We start from the raw sequence: 16,235 nt of genomic DNA on the forward strand, positions 1-16,235 counted from the left end.
AGGAGTCTTATTAATGATGTAAACAGCGGTAAGAACTGCATCTCCCCAAAATGACTGGGGAACATTCATGCCAATGCAGATTGCTCTGGCTAAGTCAAGGATGTGGCGATTCTTTCTCTCAGAACGACTATTCTGTTGAGGAGTTTTAAAATTAGCCAGCTGATGTGCAATCCCAAATTCTGTACATAACCGTTGTACCTCCCCATAAGTGTACTCTGTACCCTGGTCAGATCGGAATTTTTTAATGGTACGACCAAATTGAGTCTGAACCATTGTCATAAAATTTTTAAAAATGGTGTATACCTCATTTTTGGTTTTCATAAGATAAACCCAAGTAACACGACTTTGATCATCAATGAACAACACGAAATATCGAAATCCAAGACTAGAAGTAACTGGGCAAGGACCCCACACATCTGAATGAACAAGATCAAAAGGTGTTAAAGCAGATTTATTACTACTAGTAGGATAATTGGAACGAACATGTTTAGCCATATGACATGTTTCACAAGATAAATCTGACACTGCCACGTTACAAAATAAGGAAGAAAATAAATGTTTCAAATAACCAAAAGAAATATATGTCCTAAACGCATAAACTGGGCTTTATTAGATGAAACAATATTAGAAAATGAAGCTGAATGTGCTTTACGGTGACAAAGGAACATCCAACAGGTATAAACCTTCCACTTCACGCCCACTGCCAATCGTCCGTTTTGACACCAGATCCTGAAAAATACAATGAGAGGGAAAGAACGTTACACTACAATTTAATTGTTTGGTAATGCTACTAACAGAAATAAGATTTGTAGTCAACTTTGGAACATGAAGTGTATTTGACAAAGTTAATGAAGGAGTAACTGATATGTGACCCTTCCCAGCAATGGAAGATGGAGAGCCATCCGCAAGGCGGACCTTGCGTTGGCCAGAGCAGATACTATAAGATTGGAAGAGTGAGGACATACCGGTCATATTGTCTGAAGCACCAGAATCAATGATCCATGGTGTTGAAGATGTAGATACGTTATGTGCAGACGCAATAGTACCTGAGTGGGCATAAGTGGAGGTTGGCTGAGATGATGCCTCCATTTGGTTGAAGAATTGCTTAAACTTGTCCAAATCAGCTTGAGTCAAGGTAACTATGGCAGAAGATGTAGAGGCAGGGTTGTCAGGAGTTGATAACGAGACTGGTTGTGTAACAGAATGTGCAGAGGATCGAGGTTGTTGTTTTTGTTGCGGTGGACGTCCATGTAGAGCATAACAATGAGATTTGATGTGACCAATTTTTCCACAATGGTTACATTGTCCACGTTGTCGTCCCAGAGGAGGACCGGTGGTAGTGCTCTGAACTGACTGGGATGGTGAAGTTCCTGAAAGGTTGGGAATCCGAACTGCCATAGCAGAACGATCAACAGAAGCAACACCTAATGGATGAGTTCGGCGGCTCTCATCTGACAACACATAGGAATATGCATCCTCAAGAGTAGGGAATGAAGATAAGCCCAATAAATGAACACGGGCATACTCAAACTCGTCGTTCAACTCGGCAAGAAACTGAAACACTCGATTCTTCTCCACAATTCCTGCATATAAAACTGCATCATTTGGATCCTTCTAAGAGTGGAAGGAATCATAATATGACATTTCCTCCCAAATAGCACGAAGCTTGGCGATGTAACCTGAAACTGTCAAGTCATTCTGAGAAATCCTGGTGATATCTCGCCCCAGCTGAAAAATTCGTGCATTATTCTGCCTCTGAGAATAAGTGCGTTGAATTGAATCCCAAATCTGCTTAGCAGTCTTCATAAACATATAGCCAACAGCTATGTTTGGTTGCATCGAATTGACTAGCCAAGACATAACCATAGCGTTATCTGCAAGCCACTGTGGATATGCCTTCTCTGACTCAGCTGGCTCTTTCTCAGAACCAGTAATATAGCCAATCTTGCCTTTGCCACCAATGAACATCTTGGCAGACTGTGCCCAAATCAAATAGTTGGAACCATCCAACTTCACTGTGGTGATTTGAAGTCCTGGATTTTCTGATGAGTTGGTGGGAAAAATGGCACCACCACCCACAGAACGTGAGCCAAGAGAATTAACAGTCGAGGACTCTGAATCTGTCATAATCTGTCACACGACAATAAAAAGAACTCCAAAAACACCACAAATTTTGTTAATAAATCAAAGGGTCTCCTCAGACCATAAACAATGTCTCCTCAGACCATTCCCGAAAAATACAAATACATACATTTTTTAAGGAGCGCTGCCTGCTTACATATAGCCAGGCAACCTCCTTCTTAATATTCGGAACCTCTTTGTAAACTAATTTTTTTTTTTACCCAAGCCCTTCTAGGTGTTGGAAACCAACTATCCCAATTTACCCAACCCTAGAAGAGTGAAAAAGAAATTGTAAAACTTAAAAATACCTGTTTTTGATCACAAAACAGCAACACAGAAAAACATGTGTAGGCAACATCACACGATGTCACAAACAGCCTAAGGTAGCTGTCGCACAAGTAGCAAGGCTGCTGAAAGGTGTGGAAAGGTGTTGGCTTTGATATCAAGTAGAAATATATAAAAAGAAGAGAAAAGAGAGAATTGCGTAAAGGTTTGAATAAGATAAATTACCCATTTACAGCTCTAGTATTTATAGATAAAATGAGCACATGCTCATATTACAAGAAAGGAAACTAAATCAAATCATTGCATATTCTATGCCTAGACATATGCGTAAATAAAGTCAAATACATGATTTGTGGCTTTCATATCTCACAGATAATATGGTAAATCACATCCCATGATTTGGGCCTATCATATCTCGGCTATTATGGTAAGTTATACCATAAATCGTGGTATCATAAATGCTAACAATTAGAGAGCGTTCAAACGGGGAACGCATCCCGAAAGTTGTACAAAGAAAGGTCCTAGGGACCCAAGGAACCCAAAAAATCCATGATTTCATCAAAAGATGTACAATTTCTCCCCATCACCTAACTAAAAATAACACTAATAATAGTAAATTCAACACCCCAATGAAAGATTCCTTCCCCTCAAAAGATCTTATATTCCGCTCCTTTCCTATACACCACCAAACACAGAGGCGAGACACCCACCAAAAGTCCTGAGCGTGGGCCCCCACACTAAAGCCTCTCCAACCGTTAATCAAATCCCTCGAGGACCTTGGCATGACTCATTGAACGCCGAACAAACCAAAAATAAGACTCCAGCGGGCATAAGCCATAGGGCAATGCAGAAGAATGTGATCCACAGACTCTTCATCATTCTTACACAGACAACACTGGTTGACTGTTGATTGTGATATGTCTTCTCTTTTTCAAATTGTCCAAGGTCAAAATCTTGCCCTAAGTTGCAGTCCAGGCAAAGAACGCCACTCTGAGGGGAGCCTTTGAACCCCACACCGCCTTCCACAAGAAAATGAAATCCGGCAAGGTAGAAAAATAAAGAACGGACCTAAAACTCCTCTGAGGAGATGGCACCCAAATCAAAGAATCAGACCCTCTACCATCCACCTCTTATCTATACAACAAATCCAGCAAGCCAAAAACATTATCAAGTTCCCAATCTTGAAAGGAACGTTGAAAATGCACATCCCATGTAAGCCTACCGCTAACAAGCCGATAACATTCTGCTACCATAACATGTCTATCCACAGCTATCCTGACAAGTCTTGGTAACAAACAAGACAACGGGCGATCGCCACACCAAGAATCCTCCCAGAACCGGACATCCCTGCCCTCCTGAATTCTGAACCTAATATGTTTAGAGAACTTATCCCAATCCTTTCGAATGCATTTCCACACTCCGACGCCAACAACATATCTAACCGGTTCCAAAGACCACCCCCTTCTTTCCTCCCTAAAGCAGCACGAAATAATCCTCCTCCATAAACGATGCCTTTGCTACCAAATCTCCGCAACCACCTACCAAGGAGCGCCTTATTGAAAGGGACCAACCTTCTAATCCCTAGTCCACCCATCTGAACACGCCTACAAACTTGCTCCCACTTGACAAGATAATACTTGAACTCCTCTCCCCAGCCACCCCAAAGAAAATTTCGTTGGAGACTCTCGAGTCTTTCAGCTACAGAGGAAGGAATCTGGAAGAGAGAGATGAAATAAGTTGGGAGACTCGATAAAGTACTCGAGTAACCTTCCCACCTTTCGAGAGATACGGTGTCTTCCGTCCAGCCAATCTTCTCTCAAAGCGCTGAATCACTGGAGCCCAAACTCCCACCCTCCTTGACGAAACACCCAAAGGCAAGCCTAGATAAACAATAAGAAAAGACTCGTCCCACACTCTAGAACCACGACAAGAGAACTAACCTCCTGAACCTCCCCCACAGGATAAGCACACTCTTTCCCATTAATCTGCAAACCTGACACTGCTTGAAAACAAACCCGAACACGCCTCAAATATCTGAGTTGGGACACGTCCGCATCATAGAAAACCAATGTATCATTCGCAAATAGTAAATGGTAATCTGCAAACTTGACACTGCTTGAAAACAAACCTGAACACGCCTCAAATATCTGAGTTGGGACACGTCCGCATCACAGAAAACCAATGTATCATTCGCAAATAGTAAATGGGAAACATCTATGTGTTGAGCCGAATCTGGACCCACCTTGAATCCTCTGATAAAACTCAAATCCACTGCTCTCCACACAAGCCCACTAAGGGCCTCCATAACAATAATGAACTGAAAAAGGGGAAAGGGGATCCCCTTGTCTCAAACCTCGAGAACTTACAAAGAAACGGAAAGGAGCCCCATTCACCAACATAGAGAATCTAACGGAAGAAATACAAGCCTTGATCCATCTCCTCCACTTCTCCCCAAATCCCATCCTCCCCAACAGATACAAGAGAAAATTCTAGTTAACATGATCATAAGCTTTCTTAATGTCAAGCTTACACAAGACTCCAGGAACCCCACTACTCAACCTAAAGTCCACACATTCACTGGCAATAAGAGAGGAATCCAGAATCTGCCTACCCCCAATAAACGCATTTTGAGACTCTGAGATGGCTCCATCCAGAACCTCCCTTAATCTCAAGGCAAGGATTTTTGCAATAAGCTTATAAATACAACCAATAGACTTATTGGTCTAAAGTCCTTAACATATGACCCCTCACCCTTCTTAGGGATGAGGGCAATGAAAGATGCATTTAACAACTTTCCGAACCTCGCATTAGAATGAAACTCATGAAAAGTGCCCATCACCTTATGCCTCACCACATCCTAACTTTCCAACAAAAAAGTCATTGTAAATCCATCCGGACCGGGGCTTATCACCATTGCGGCTCTTCAATGCTTTCAACACCTCCTCCTTGGAAAAAGGAATTTGCAAGTCATCCCTATCCATTACTGAAACTGAGTCAAAGTGAAGTCCATCAAGTTGAGGTCTCCAATCTAAAGGCTTAGCATAAAGCCTTTGGTAGAAGGAAACAATCCCCCTATGCACCTCCTCCTCCGCACACAACTCCACTCCATCCACTCTAATCCGCCCTATGTGATTACCATTCTGTGGGCATTGGCAAGTCTGAAAAAACTTCATATTCCGATCACCCTCTTTTAGCCATAAAGCCCAAGATTTTTGGCGCCACGAAATCTCCTCAATAACAACAATCTTTGCAATCTCCGCCTGACAAGCTGTTCTCCTGTTGCGTTGTGTCTCACCAATACCACCCACCTCTTCCAACCGATCAATCTCGATAATCTCAACTAGTGCCCTGTTCTTTCTCTACTCCAAATTTCCAAAGGTCTCCTTATTCCATCTTTTAAGCTCAGTCTTAAGAAAAAGAAGCTTTCTAACCAAAATGAAACTCTGCGTACCCACCACCGTGGCCTCCTCCCACGAAGCCCGAATTTTCCCCTGAAAATCATCTGCTCTAAGCCACATTTTCTCAAATCTGAAGGGGGTACACCGAGAACGCATTCTTCCACAGTCCAAAACTAACGGAATATGATCAGAAGTTACCCTAGCCAAAGCAGCCTGAACAACATCCGGAAACTTCTCTTCCCACTCCCCAAAAATCAAGAATCTATCCAGTCGGGAAAAAGTGGGTGAATCCCGACCGTTGGACCACATAAAAACATCACCCTCTAAAGGAAGGTCGATAAGATAATGCCTGTCAATGAACTACGAAAAATGTGTCATAGCCATAGACCATCTACCACCTGAAGATCTCTAAAGGGGACCTAACCACGTTCCCCAGCCACACACCTCGGAAGAGACCACATCCTCTTCACAACGTTGAGCTCCTCCCACAACACAGTCTCTCGCTATCCTCCACCGGCCCATACACCCCTGAGAAGGCCCATTAAAAACCATCCTCCTCCATCACAAAAGCACATGAAACAGAGAATCTCCCTCTCCAAACATCCACCCTTGCCATCCATCTCCTATCCCACATGATAAGAATACCACCAGTGGACACTGAAGCATCCAACACCTCCCATTCCACAAACCGACTACCCCAAACGGCCCAAAGGCTCCTAACCACCCTATTCGTCATCGAAGCGACCTTTGTTTCTTGCAAGCACACCACATGAGCCCCCCATTTTCTCACTGCCAACTTCACCACCTTCCTCTTATCCGGTTCGTTGAGACCACGGACATTCCAAGAAATAAGTCGTAGCTTCATGAGGAAACTATGTCAAGAATCCCTCCATTAACCCACCCCCCGCCCCCCCTTCCCTTTTTTTGGGATAAGTAAGAAAATTTCAATAAAAAGCATTCAAAAGGAGAACACGTCCCAAAACAACAAAGGGATCCTACAGTCCTAAGGAAGAGATAAACACAATTTTATCCTCCGGGAAGGAGCAATGCCTGCCCGAACCCCAAAAGCATAACAAAGAAATAAAAGTGGATTTTAGAGCAACAATAGAGGATTCCACTCCTTCAAAAGATCGATTGTTCCGCTCCCTCCACAAACACCACTATAAGCACAACGGCGCAATCCTCCAAGACCCACGAGCATGGCCTCCCACATGGCATCCTCTCCAAGCCTCCATCAAACCTCTCGCTGATCTAGGCATCACCCACAACACTCTAAACATACCAAACACAAGGCACCAACAGTCAACAGCTACTGGACAGTGTAAAAGAAGATGATCTACCGATTCGCCATTACATTTGCACATGCAGCACTAGTTAACTATGATATGTCTTCGTTTCCTCAAATTATCAAGAGTCAAAATCTTACCCCACACCACTGTCCAAGAAAAGAACGCCACTTTGAGTGGCACCTTAGATCTCCACACAGTTTTCCACGGAAACCTAGTCCCTGTAAGCTCTGAAAGGCAACGGAAGAAGGATCTCACTTCAAACCTTCCTTTAGCAGAAGGCATCCAAACCAGCGAATCTCTACCTGTACCACCGATCTCATGTTGATACAAGTGCTCTAGCAACCAATTAAATAAAAATATTAGATATATGAATATTTAGCAGTGCCCCAGCGTCCTTCGTTTGGGGATTTGATGTGTTTGATGTCTGGATACACACCTTCACCCGACACACGTACCCGAGTCCAGGTAACATAGTCTATCACAAGTTAAGGTTTTGTATCAATAAGTTTCAGAGTGTTCCTCGGTATCAGAGCATTTTTACGTTTTGCATCACATAACTCTGCAAGATTGAAACTGAGAATCAAACCGATTAATACATTTCTGAACCTAAGCATTGAACAAGCCATGCTTAATCTGTTGATTAATCCAATAATCAATGAATGCTTTGAGTGGGTTAATTTGAAACAATCCATGCAGAAAATAATAACACATTGTATATGCTTCTATTAGCATTATACATCTATGTAACTAATATTTGACTCTTAGGCTGTTAGTTAGCTTGAGTATTCAACTCAAAACCAACCATACATTATTTCTACTTCCATTTGGTGAACCGAGAGCTAGATCCAGTTACAAAGCCTTCAATCTAGATTGAGCCAGCATCAGGTTGAGTCTATCATGTTCCTTCTTGAACTGACCCAACTTAGGATGGTGCAATTGATTCACTGACATAAATGGCTCAACTTTTATTCCTAAGAAAAAAAAAAGGTTCCAGTCAAGAAATTCTCATCTTTCTCGTATATAGAAATCTTGGGTGAATTCTCACTTCTTTTTTTTTTGCGTACAGTTGTACCTTTGTCCTTTTGTTGCAAATGTTATATAGCACGCAAAACAACTATTTAGGTGCCCTTACAGTAAGAATCTCACATCACATGTGGCGTAATATTTAGAAGGTAGGTAATGGGGTTGTTGGGCTTCAGAAGTCTCATTTGAGTTGGCAGATCAAGTCTGAAGAGTCAATTTGAGGAAATAATTTTCCTCAATGGTAAAGTCCTTAATAAAGTGCCTCAATCATTGCTGATATGAAGCGATTGATCTCCAAGGCCAGCAATACCCTAGTTGGAAACTAAGCCCAAATGATACTTTGAAGCCCTGGGCTCCTCATAGCGACTCGTAAGGAAAGAAAATTGCTGGGTTATAATGATATGATGTCCTCAAGATGTGAGAACTTCAAGATATGGGGATTTTGAGGTCATCTTTTAAGGGAATATGCACTCAGCAAAAAAAAAAATTAAAAAAGAAGAAAAAAGGGATACATATGAAAGGAAGCTACTAAAAAACATGAGCAATGTACACTACACAATTCCTTTCAGCATATATATATATTTTTGAAGATTTTAACAGATAGAAAATGAATGAGTTTCAAGTTTAATGTTACAGAGAACGAGACACTAGAGATATTGAAATTTGTAACTATTCATTCAATAGCCATAAAAAACCCATGGGGACTGAATATTTCAATGATGGTTTTCTAGATTACATTATTTAAGAACTGACTTCGGATGAATCTGTGGAGAAAGGTATACATGCTTCTGCAGAATCAAAGAAAAATTAGCTATGGAGAATCTTATGCGAGTCTTAATTTTGGGCTTGATGATCACTCTAAACTAATTTTGGGAGATTAACCTTGGTTTAAGTCAATATGTCAAACAGCCCATCTTTTTCTCAACAATTTAATGTAGTTTAGTAAAACTTTGCCATTCATGAGAGTGGTTCTTTTTATATCCACATCTTATGATTGGAAGCTATATAAGCCTACTTCTGTCCTACCACATTCTAGGGTGAATAGTCTACTTTGTATTTATGCTTCTTGCACATGGCATGGCATCCCGTGTTCCCATCAACATTGGGCTAAATGTTATGCATACCTTATTGACTACTAAAAAGTCTAAAATAGCTATGTAAGCCTACTTCTGTCCTACCACATTCTAGGGCGAATAGTCTACTTTGTATTTATGCTTCTTGCACATGGCATGGCATCCCGTGTTCCCATTAACATTGGGCTAAATGTTATGCATACCTTATTGACTACTAAAAAGTCTAAAATTTTCCTCTTTATTTTCATTTTGTGCTCCTCATCATCGTTGATGATGACGATGATTTTTGCTTTGTGCTCAATGTTGAGTAAGATGCATACAGATACCATAATACCATTTAACTTATGTACCCAATTTGTAACGACAAATGCAGCGAACCCAAGCAATAATCACGAAACAAGACAGAAAATAAACACCACTCACAAAGAATACAAAGATTTATGTAGTTCGGCAAAGCCTACGTCCACAGTGAAGTTCCGGCGAAGAATTCACTGCGAAAATCTGGAGATTACTTTCAGCCCCCAAACCCTAGCTCTCGCTCTCAATCTCTTTTCTGCAATTTACAATGTCTTTCAATATCCCCACTCTAACCCTACACGCCCTTATATATTGGGCTATAAGAGAGTACTAAACAGGGTCCACGACCCGCAAGAAAAAAATGGGTCAAAATTTTTGCCGGCCGCAACACGCCCTCTTGCATGGCATCTTAAGCAAATGAATAGCATCCATGGCCTTTTGAATTTGCACCTGTAGTTTCTCTCTCTCTCTCTCTCTATATATATATATATATCCAAACGCATCTTTTAACTCGTGTAATTGATCTATGGTTTACTATGATGCATAGACTGGAGAGTCGGTGTTCGAAGAAGCATAACAAATTTCTGCATGTTATGCGTGTCAGACATAAAGATTGTATACCACCAATTGTCATTTTCGGGCATCAGCTTACCATGATTAGCCAACATCAGGCAGCTGCAAGAGAATACTTAGAGGCTTATAAATTGATGAAAGATTGTCCACTAATCAATCTCTGCGTGGGTATGATTATTTTCTCAGATTTGAAAGATGTGGAGAATTTCATGATTATACTTTACGTTATTACGGAAACATAAGGAAAATTTTTCTCTACCATTTAGGAACTGCCTTAATTAATTTAGCCCTTGGACTCAGACTTCAGAACAAGCACCAGTGTATGCTACAAGGCTTAGCATTCCTCTACAACGGTTTGCTGCTCTCTGAGAACAGCCAGGTTTGCTATTGTCGTCATTCCTCTGAAATTTTTTGGATAATACTTTTTTGTTGTTGGTTATTTTAGATATCTAGCAGAAATAAATTTTGCTTTCCAATCTTGTCTTACTTCAATGGAACTGCTTTGCAATTGTTTGAAATTTGGAATATGCATCAATCTTTCTTCCAATTGTCCTTGATGTGTCAATGAAGATCTGTCCCTTTCTAGGTTCTTCATGTCTCTAATTACATAATATTTCTATTCTGTGACCTCTGTGCTATTCTTTTAAAATGTGGTGTTGATGTTTTGAATTGCAGGGATATTATTGTCATGCTTAATTAATTTACTCTTTTTGTCAAGTATGTATGTATTAGGGCTATTCTAGTAGAAGCATGAAACCCAAATTAGAATGTTTAAGTCATAGGGTCAATTGTAACGTCTCTCTTCTTCCATCCACTCTTTATGTCAAGTATGTATTTATTAGGGCTATTCTAGTAGAAGTGTGAAACCCGATTTAGAATCTTCAAGTCATTGGGTGAATTATAACGTCTCTCTTCCTCCATCCTTCGTAACTTAACATTCTTAATTTCTATATTAAAGTTATATAAGTTAGAATATATTAAAAAGAATATATTATATATGATATTACTCTCCTTTCTTGTCGTTATAGTTGTTTTTTTGTTCATTACATATTGTGAAATGTATTTAGTGCCAATTTTTAAAAGAAAAAGTGATTGAACATTTTGATGTATGTTCATAGTGTTGTTTCTACTACAATCATATGTTTGTTTTATGTAAGACAGAGAGTGTAGGATGTGTTGGTCAGGTGCCCGGAATTTGTTGACAAGTGTCCAAAATGTGTCAGCCAAATGTCCAAAATAATAAAAAGTATTTTTAAATTATGGACATGACCACAGCACCTCGTAGAAGTGTCTGTCCATGGTTCTTAGGTCGGAGTGATGGTGCTGTTGAGTAGATTGTTGTGAGAATGAATTGGAGTGTAAGGTGCCTTTTTGTCTTCGGTATTTATGATAAGCCCTGAAATTAAAAGCCTTATAATGCAAGTAATTTTACTCAAATGTCTTCAACACCCTAAACCTGGATTTTGGTTCTTCAAGTATGCTAAAGTACTTGCTCATGTTTCCTTGTCTGAAAATAGTAAGTTGAACAATATGTTTGCAACTTTGCAGTGGGACTTGGATACCTTCGTTTAATTTGTAACGTCTGATCGGCAATAGGAAGCTGGCCAACATTTGGTAATAGCAATTTGAACTCGTTCTGTAATTGGCATTTAAACCAATAAAAAAAATTCCTCCAATCTGAAAAAGTCAAGTTTTTTACCAAAGTTTGTAACTTTTACAGGCTAATGAGACCTTGGAATTGTTTAGGGTTTGTAGCCCTTCTCTGAGAACCTTTATAAAGTTGGATGAGGAGTTAGCTCCTTGTTGCGGCAATTATCTGAATGTTCTAACAGAAGTAATGCAAACTAAAGTAATGGTGCTGAATGGGCAGGCAAAAATACTTAGAAGTGCTCAAGAGGGGAGCGCCCCAAGTAGACCTGTCAATGGATCGGATTCTGATCCGAATCTGATCCAATTAGTCGGATATGGCTCGAGTACAAAATCCGATACCCCGATTATGATCCGAATCTGATAACTTACAAATCGGATTTGGATTCGGCCTGATCCGATTTGATCAAAATTATACATAATTATATTTATATTTTATATATCAGCAAATATCCACCGTTAGATTTGTTTAGATTACATACAAAAGACCAATCAGAATATTATATGTACAGAAGTATAATGTTCTCACCTACACAATAATATATCTCCTAGTATGTACATATCACCTAAGCTTCAATTAGCCACAAACTGAAAGCTCCAAAACCCTCCCTTTATGATAGTTTCAGGTTGGAGAAACTCAACAACCAAGAGAAAGGGTGCTTGTTGATCAGTCGGAACCCTTGTTCAGTGAGTATTTTGTTTGTATATTCTCTAATCTCTCCTTTTCCTTCTCTTCTTCTCCACTACCCTAAATTTTTATGCCCTAATTTTCTTTCTTTCACAACTTGATCAGTCGGAACCATTGTTCAGTGAGTAGTTATTTCAATTTTTTTATTTTTTATTTTTTTCTCTCTCCTCATCATCTTCTTCTTCCCCCTCTCTGTCTCAATTTTTTTTTTTTCCAATCTTTATTGTGATTTTATTTCTTTAACAAAGAGTACAAAACCAAGTGATATTATTTCACTCGAACAAAAAATTGAAATACTCTTTGTTCTACCTTCAAATAATTTCTTTTAAACATATTGTTAGTGAACTTGAGATTTTGTTTTGGTTTTTGAGTAGTTAAGAATGAGGAAGTTGTTTGCCCTAATTGATTGATTTCTACAAAAGTCTGTAATTTAATCGGATCGGATTGGACATCCGATTAAGTGTGTATCGGATATGGATTCGTCAAATAAAAATCCGTCGGATTATCAGATCGGATCGGATCGTGTGTTATGCTTATCGGATTTGGATCAGATCAACCATGATCCGGTCGGTATCCGATCTGTTGACAGGTCTACCCCCAAGGATGTACAAAATATATTAAACCTACCAACAAACCAAAAGCTCTATACCCTTAAACTATAAACGAACTCCACTAAAGCTTCCAATGATTTACAATTTCTCCCATTGACCCAAAAGAATAAAGAACTCAAAATGAAATGTTTAAATGCTGGAATAGAAGATTCCTCCCCGTCAAAGGACCTCATATTCCTTGTCCTCCACAAACCCCCCAAACACAGAGGGGTCACCCTCCAAGCATCTCGAGCTTATGCACCTACTATAAACCTATCAAACCCTCAAGCATACTCAATGTGGAACTCGTCGAAACCCAAGAGACTCCAAAAAGAGTGAGAAACATAGCCCACACATCCCTGGTTACTAGGTACACACCAATTCAACAAAAAATGATGTCGAAAAGCTTTCAAGTATGGAGTTAAAGAAGTGTGAAGCTGAGACTGGTGTATTTAAAACCGGAAAAAGAAAATAACAAAAAGGGTGGAAGAGGTTGATATATAGATGCATAATAAGAAGAGAGGGAGAGAGAGATTATCAAGAGGGAGGCAAGAAGCACACTTCGTAGCCTCTTGAGCACAAGGATTGGCAACAGATGTGTAGAATCAAGCAGGCTGCCCCCAACAGAGACCACCAAAGGGAGAGCAGCAAACAAAGGGATGGGGAAGAGAGAGGACGAAAATCTTGCCAGCAGCCTCTTTTTTTCTGGCAATGTAGAGACCCATCACAATGTGGATTAGTGCCTTTATTGACGTGATGTTGTGGCTTGAATTTTGTTTTAGTCCGGGCCGCGTTGCGATCCACCCGAATTTTTTTGACATGTTTTTCTCTTACGGGTCTTGCACCCTATTTAGGATTCTCTTGTAGCTCACTATATAAGGTGTTTAGGGTTTGGAGTGGAATACGAGAGAACATTGAAAACCGCATGAAAGAAAGTGAGAAAGAGAAACAGAGCTAGGGTTTGGGAGCTGCAACTTGCAATCTCCTGATTTTCGCATAGTGAATATTTTGCCGGATCTACATCGTGGATGCAGGCTTACGCCGAACCACATAAATCTTTTTGTTCTTTGTGTGGTGTGTTTATTTTGCTACTTGATTCTTGATTTGTTCTTAGTTCGCGGTGTTTGTCGTAACAATTGTGAATAATGTACTGCCCTGTAAACATGAGAATCTAAGAATACAATACAAAACAACTCATAGATTGCGGATTGCCAAGGTTAATGGTGCCCTGACCCTAGGTTTAGAAAGTAGTACTATTTAAGTAATCATTTGCCAGGCATGTAATCACTGAGTTGTCTTGTGGACATCGTCCACTTTGTAAGACAAAACTACTTATTAATGGTGTCATTTTATTCTCTATCAAATTGTCACAATGTGCTTGGTAATCACAACAATTTTCAGATTAGTTTCTTATTCTTTCTGTAGGAAGCTATATATAACATAGCTCGGGCTTATCATCATGTTGGTCTCGTTACCCTGGCCGCTTCATATTACGAAAAGGTACTTGCAATTCATGAGAAGGATTACCCGATCCCAAAGCTTCCGAATGAGAATCCAGATCTTCTGAACAGTCAAAAGCCAGCTTATTGTGACCTTCGTAGAGAAGCGGCTTACAATCTGCATTTGATCTACAAAAACAGTGGAGCATTTGATCTTGCTAGGCAGGTCTTAAAGGATCATTGTGCTCTTTGATTATAAATTCAAGATACATAATAGAGTCATGAAACAGTATATTTATGTTGTATGCACTCGTGTGACAATAGTTGCCGAATTTTGTACCCAAGTGATGCTTTTTCTGGAATATCATATGTTTTTTCTTCATTCGTTTTGGTTGATCACTAGTAACAAAATGACTCGTTTCCTTGAAATATTAATTAATCAACTTAATCAACAATACAGCTACAAAAACATATGAAAAATGATCAGATCAAAACATATATAAGATGACAAAAACAGGTGATCTTTGAGCATTTCTTTCAAAGGCGGCCACAATTGTATCTGGTATGACCAAACCTGTCGGGAAAGATCATCATCAAAATGACACACAATTTTCAGCAGCACAGATGAAGATTCGAGCAGCAATCCGATGATGTAGGTCTTCGTAGAGACCTGCACCAATCTCATCTTCCTCTTTCAGATACTGATCAATTGCCATTTCCGCGCTTTTGACACTAATCACTTGTTTCGCGCCATCCATGCTGCGTGTTTTCTGTGCTAAGCATCTAGCCAGGACAACTGCGTCTTCTAATGCTATGGAGCCTCCTTGTCCGAGAAATGGTCCCATTACATGCATTGCATCTCCGGCAACTGTCGCTGCCCCTTTTCTAAAGCTTCCGAATTGCAGGTCCCATGGGGCACGATACCTAGTGTCCGAAAGGGTGAGTGAGTTGGCGTCACTATTCTCTATCATCTCTCTGATTTCCATTGGAAAATCCTTAACGGACTCTAATGTTGACAGTCGAATTAGTCCTGGATCTTTATAGATTGTTGAATCTGTCATCGCAATTGTTTCAGATTAACTTGACTTGTTCAATGGTGACATTTAACTCATTTTGAAGTAATAATATGCTTTATAAAATTTAATTAATAATATGCTTTTTAGGTGCATGTCCAACAAATGTTGAAATATTTGTGGTAACGGGACATTTTTGGAAGAAAGTTACCTTTAGGTGTTCGTTCACGGGCGACGAACCAATATACACTTTTCTCATCAAGAGGAATTCTTCCTAACAAACGATGGCCTTTGTTCATTGTGACAAATTCTTCCGTTTCAGGCATCGAGGTTCTCCGTATCTGTCAAGGCCAAATTTTCATAAATTGTAAAGATAAAAGAAATGTACTGAGAATGCAAATATATATATATATATATATATATATATATATATATATATACCTGAGTGGTATTTCTTGCAGGGATTTGTTATCTGTGGATAACTCACGGAATCTGGACATAAATTAACATCAATTAACTTATTACAAGAAAAAATCATATATACATATAGAGAGAGAGATAATTTTACATATCTTACTAAATTTATGTGAGTAAAAATGACATCATGATGACATAATCATATTTGATGATGTCATTTCTTACTCGCATAAGACTGGATGCATCGATTACTTATCATTATTCTTAGTTTAAGTTCATTATTTTTTAGTTAACAATTTTACCAAAAAAATTTTGGCGGGAGTCATTCCATGAGATGCAACAAAGCAGAACTCTAACCCTATTGTTTCTCATAAATGGAATG

General features: G+C 39.5%; 1 protein-coding gene across 6 annotated transcripts in view; it reads left to right on the forward strand.

Annotated features, from left to right (window-relative positions):
• The window catches only part of LOC132273957 (uncharacterized), a 61,540-nt gene extending 46,735 nt beyond the window's left edge, over positions 1-14,805 (forward strand). For 4 of the 6 annotated variants that reach the window (XM_059775085.1, XM_059775082.1, XM_059775081.1 and 1 more), the window contains 3 exons: positions 10,034-10,227; positions 10,326-10,438; positions 14,410-14,805. In XM_059775085.1, coding sequence (XP_059631068.1) covers positions 10,034-10,227; positions 10,326-10,438; positions 14,410-14,676 — 574 coding nt within the window. In that variant the 3' untranslated portion in view covers positions 14,677-14,805. The remainder of the gene's footprint in view (positions 1-10,033; positions 10,228-10,325; positions 10,439-14,409) is intronic. The other 2 variants (XM_059775083.1, XM_059775086.1) reach the window with 2 other exon arrangements.
• The last annotated feature ends 1,430 nt before the right edge of the window (positions 14,806-16,235 follow it).

This window comes from Cornus florida, unplaced genomic scaffold (genome assembly GCF_030987335.1).
Source record: "Cornus florida cultivar Cherokee Brave unplaced genomic scaffold, ASM3098733v1 CherokeeBrave_3.0.0_Hap2_Chr09, whole genome shotgun sequence".
NCBI lineage: Eukaryota > Viridiplantae > Streptophyta > Magnoliopsida > Cornales > Cornaceae > Cornus > Cornus florida.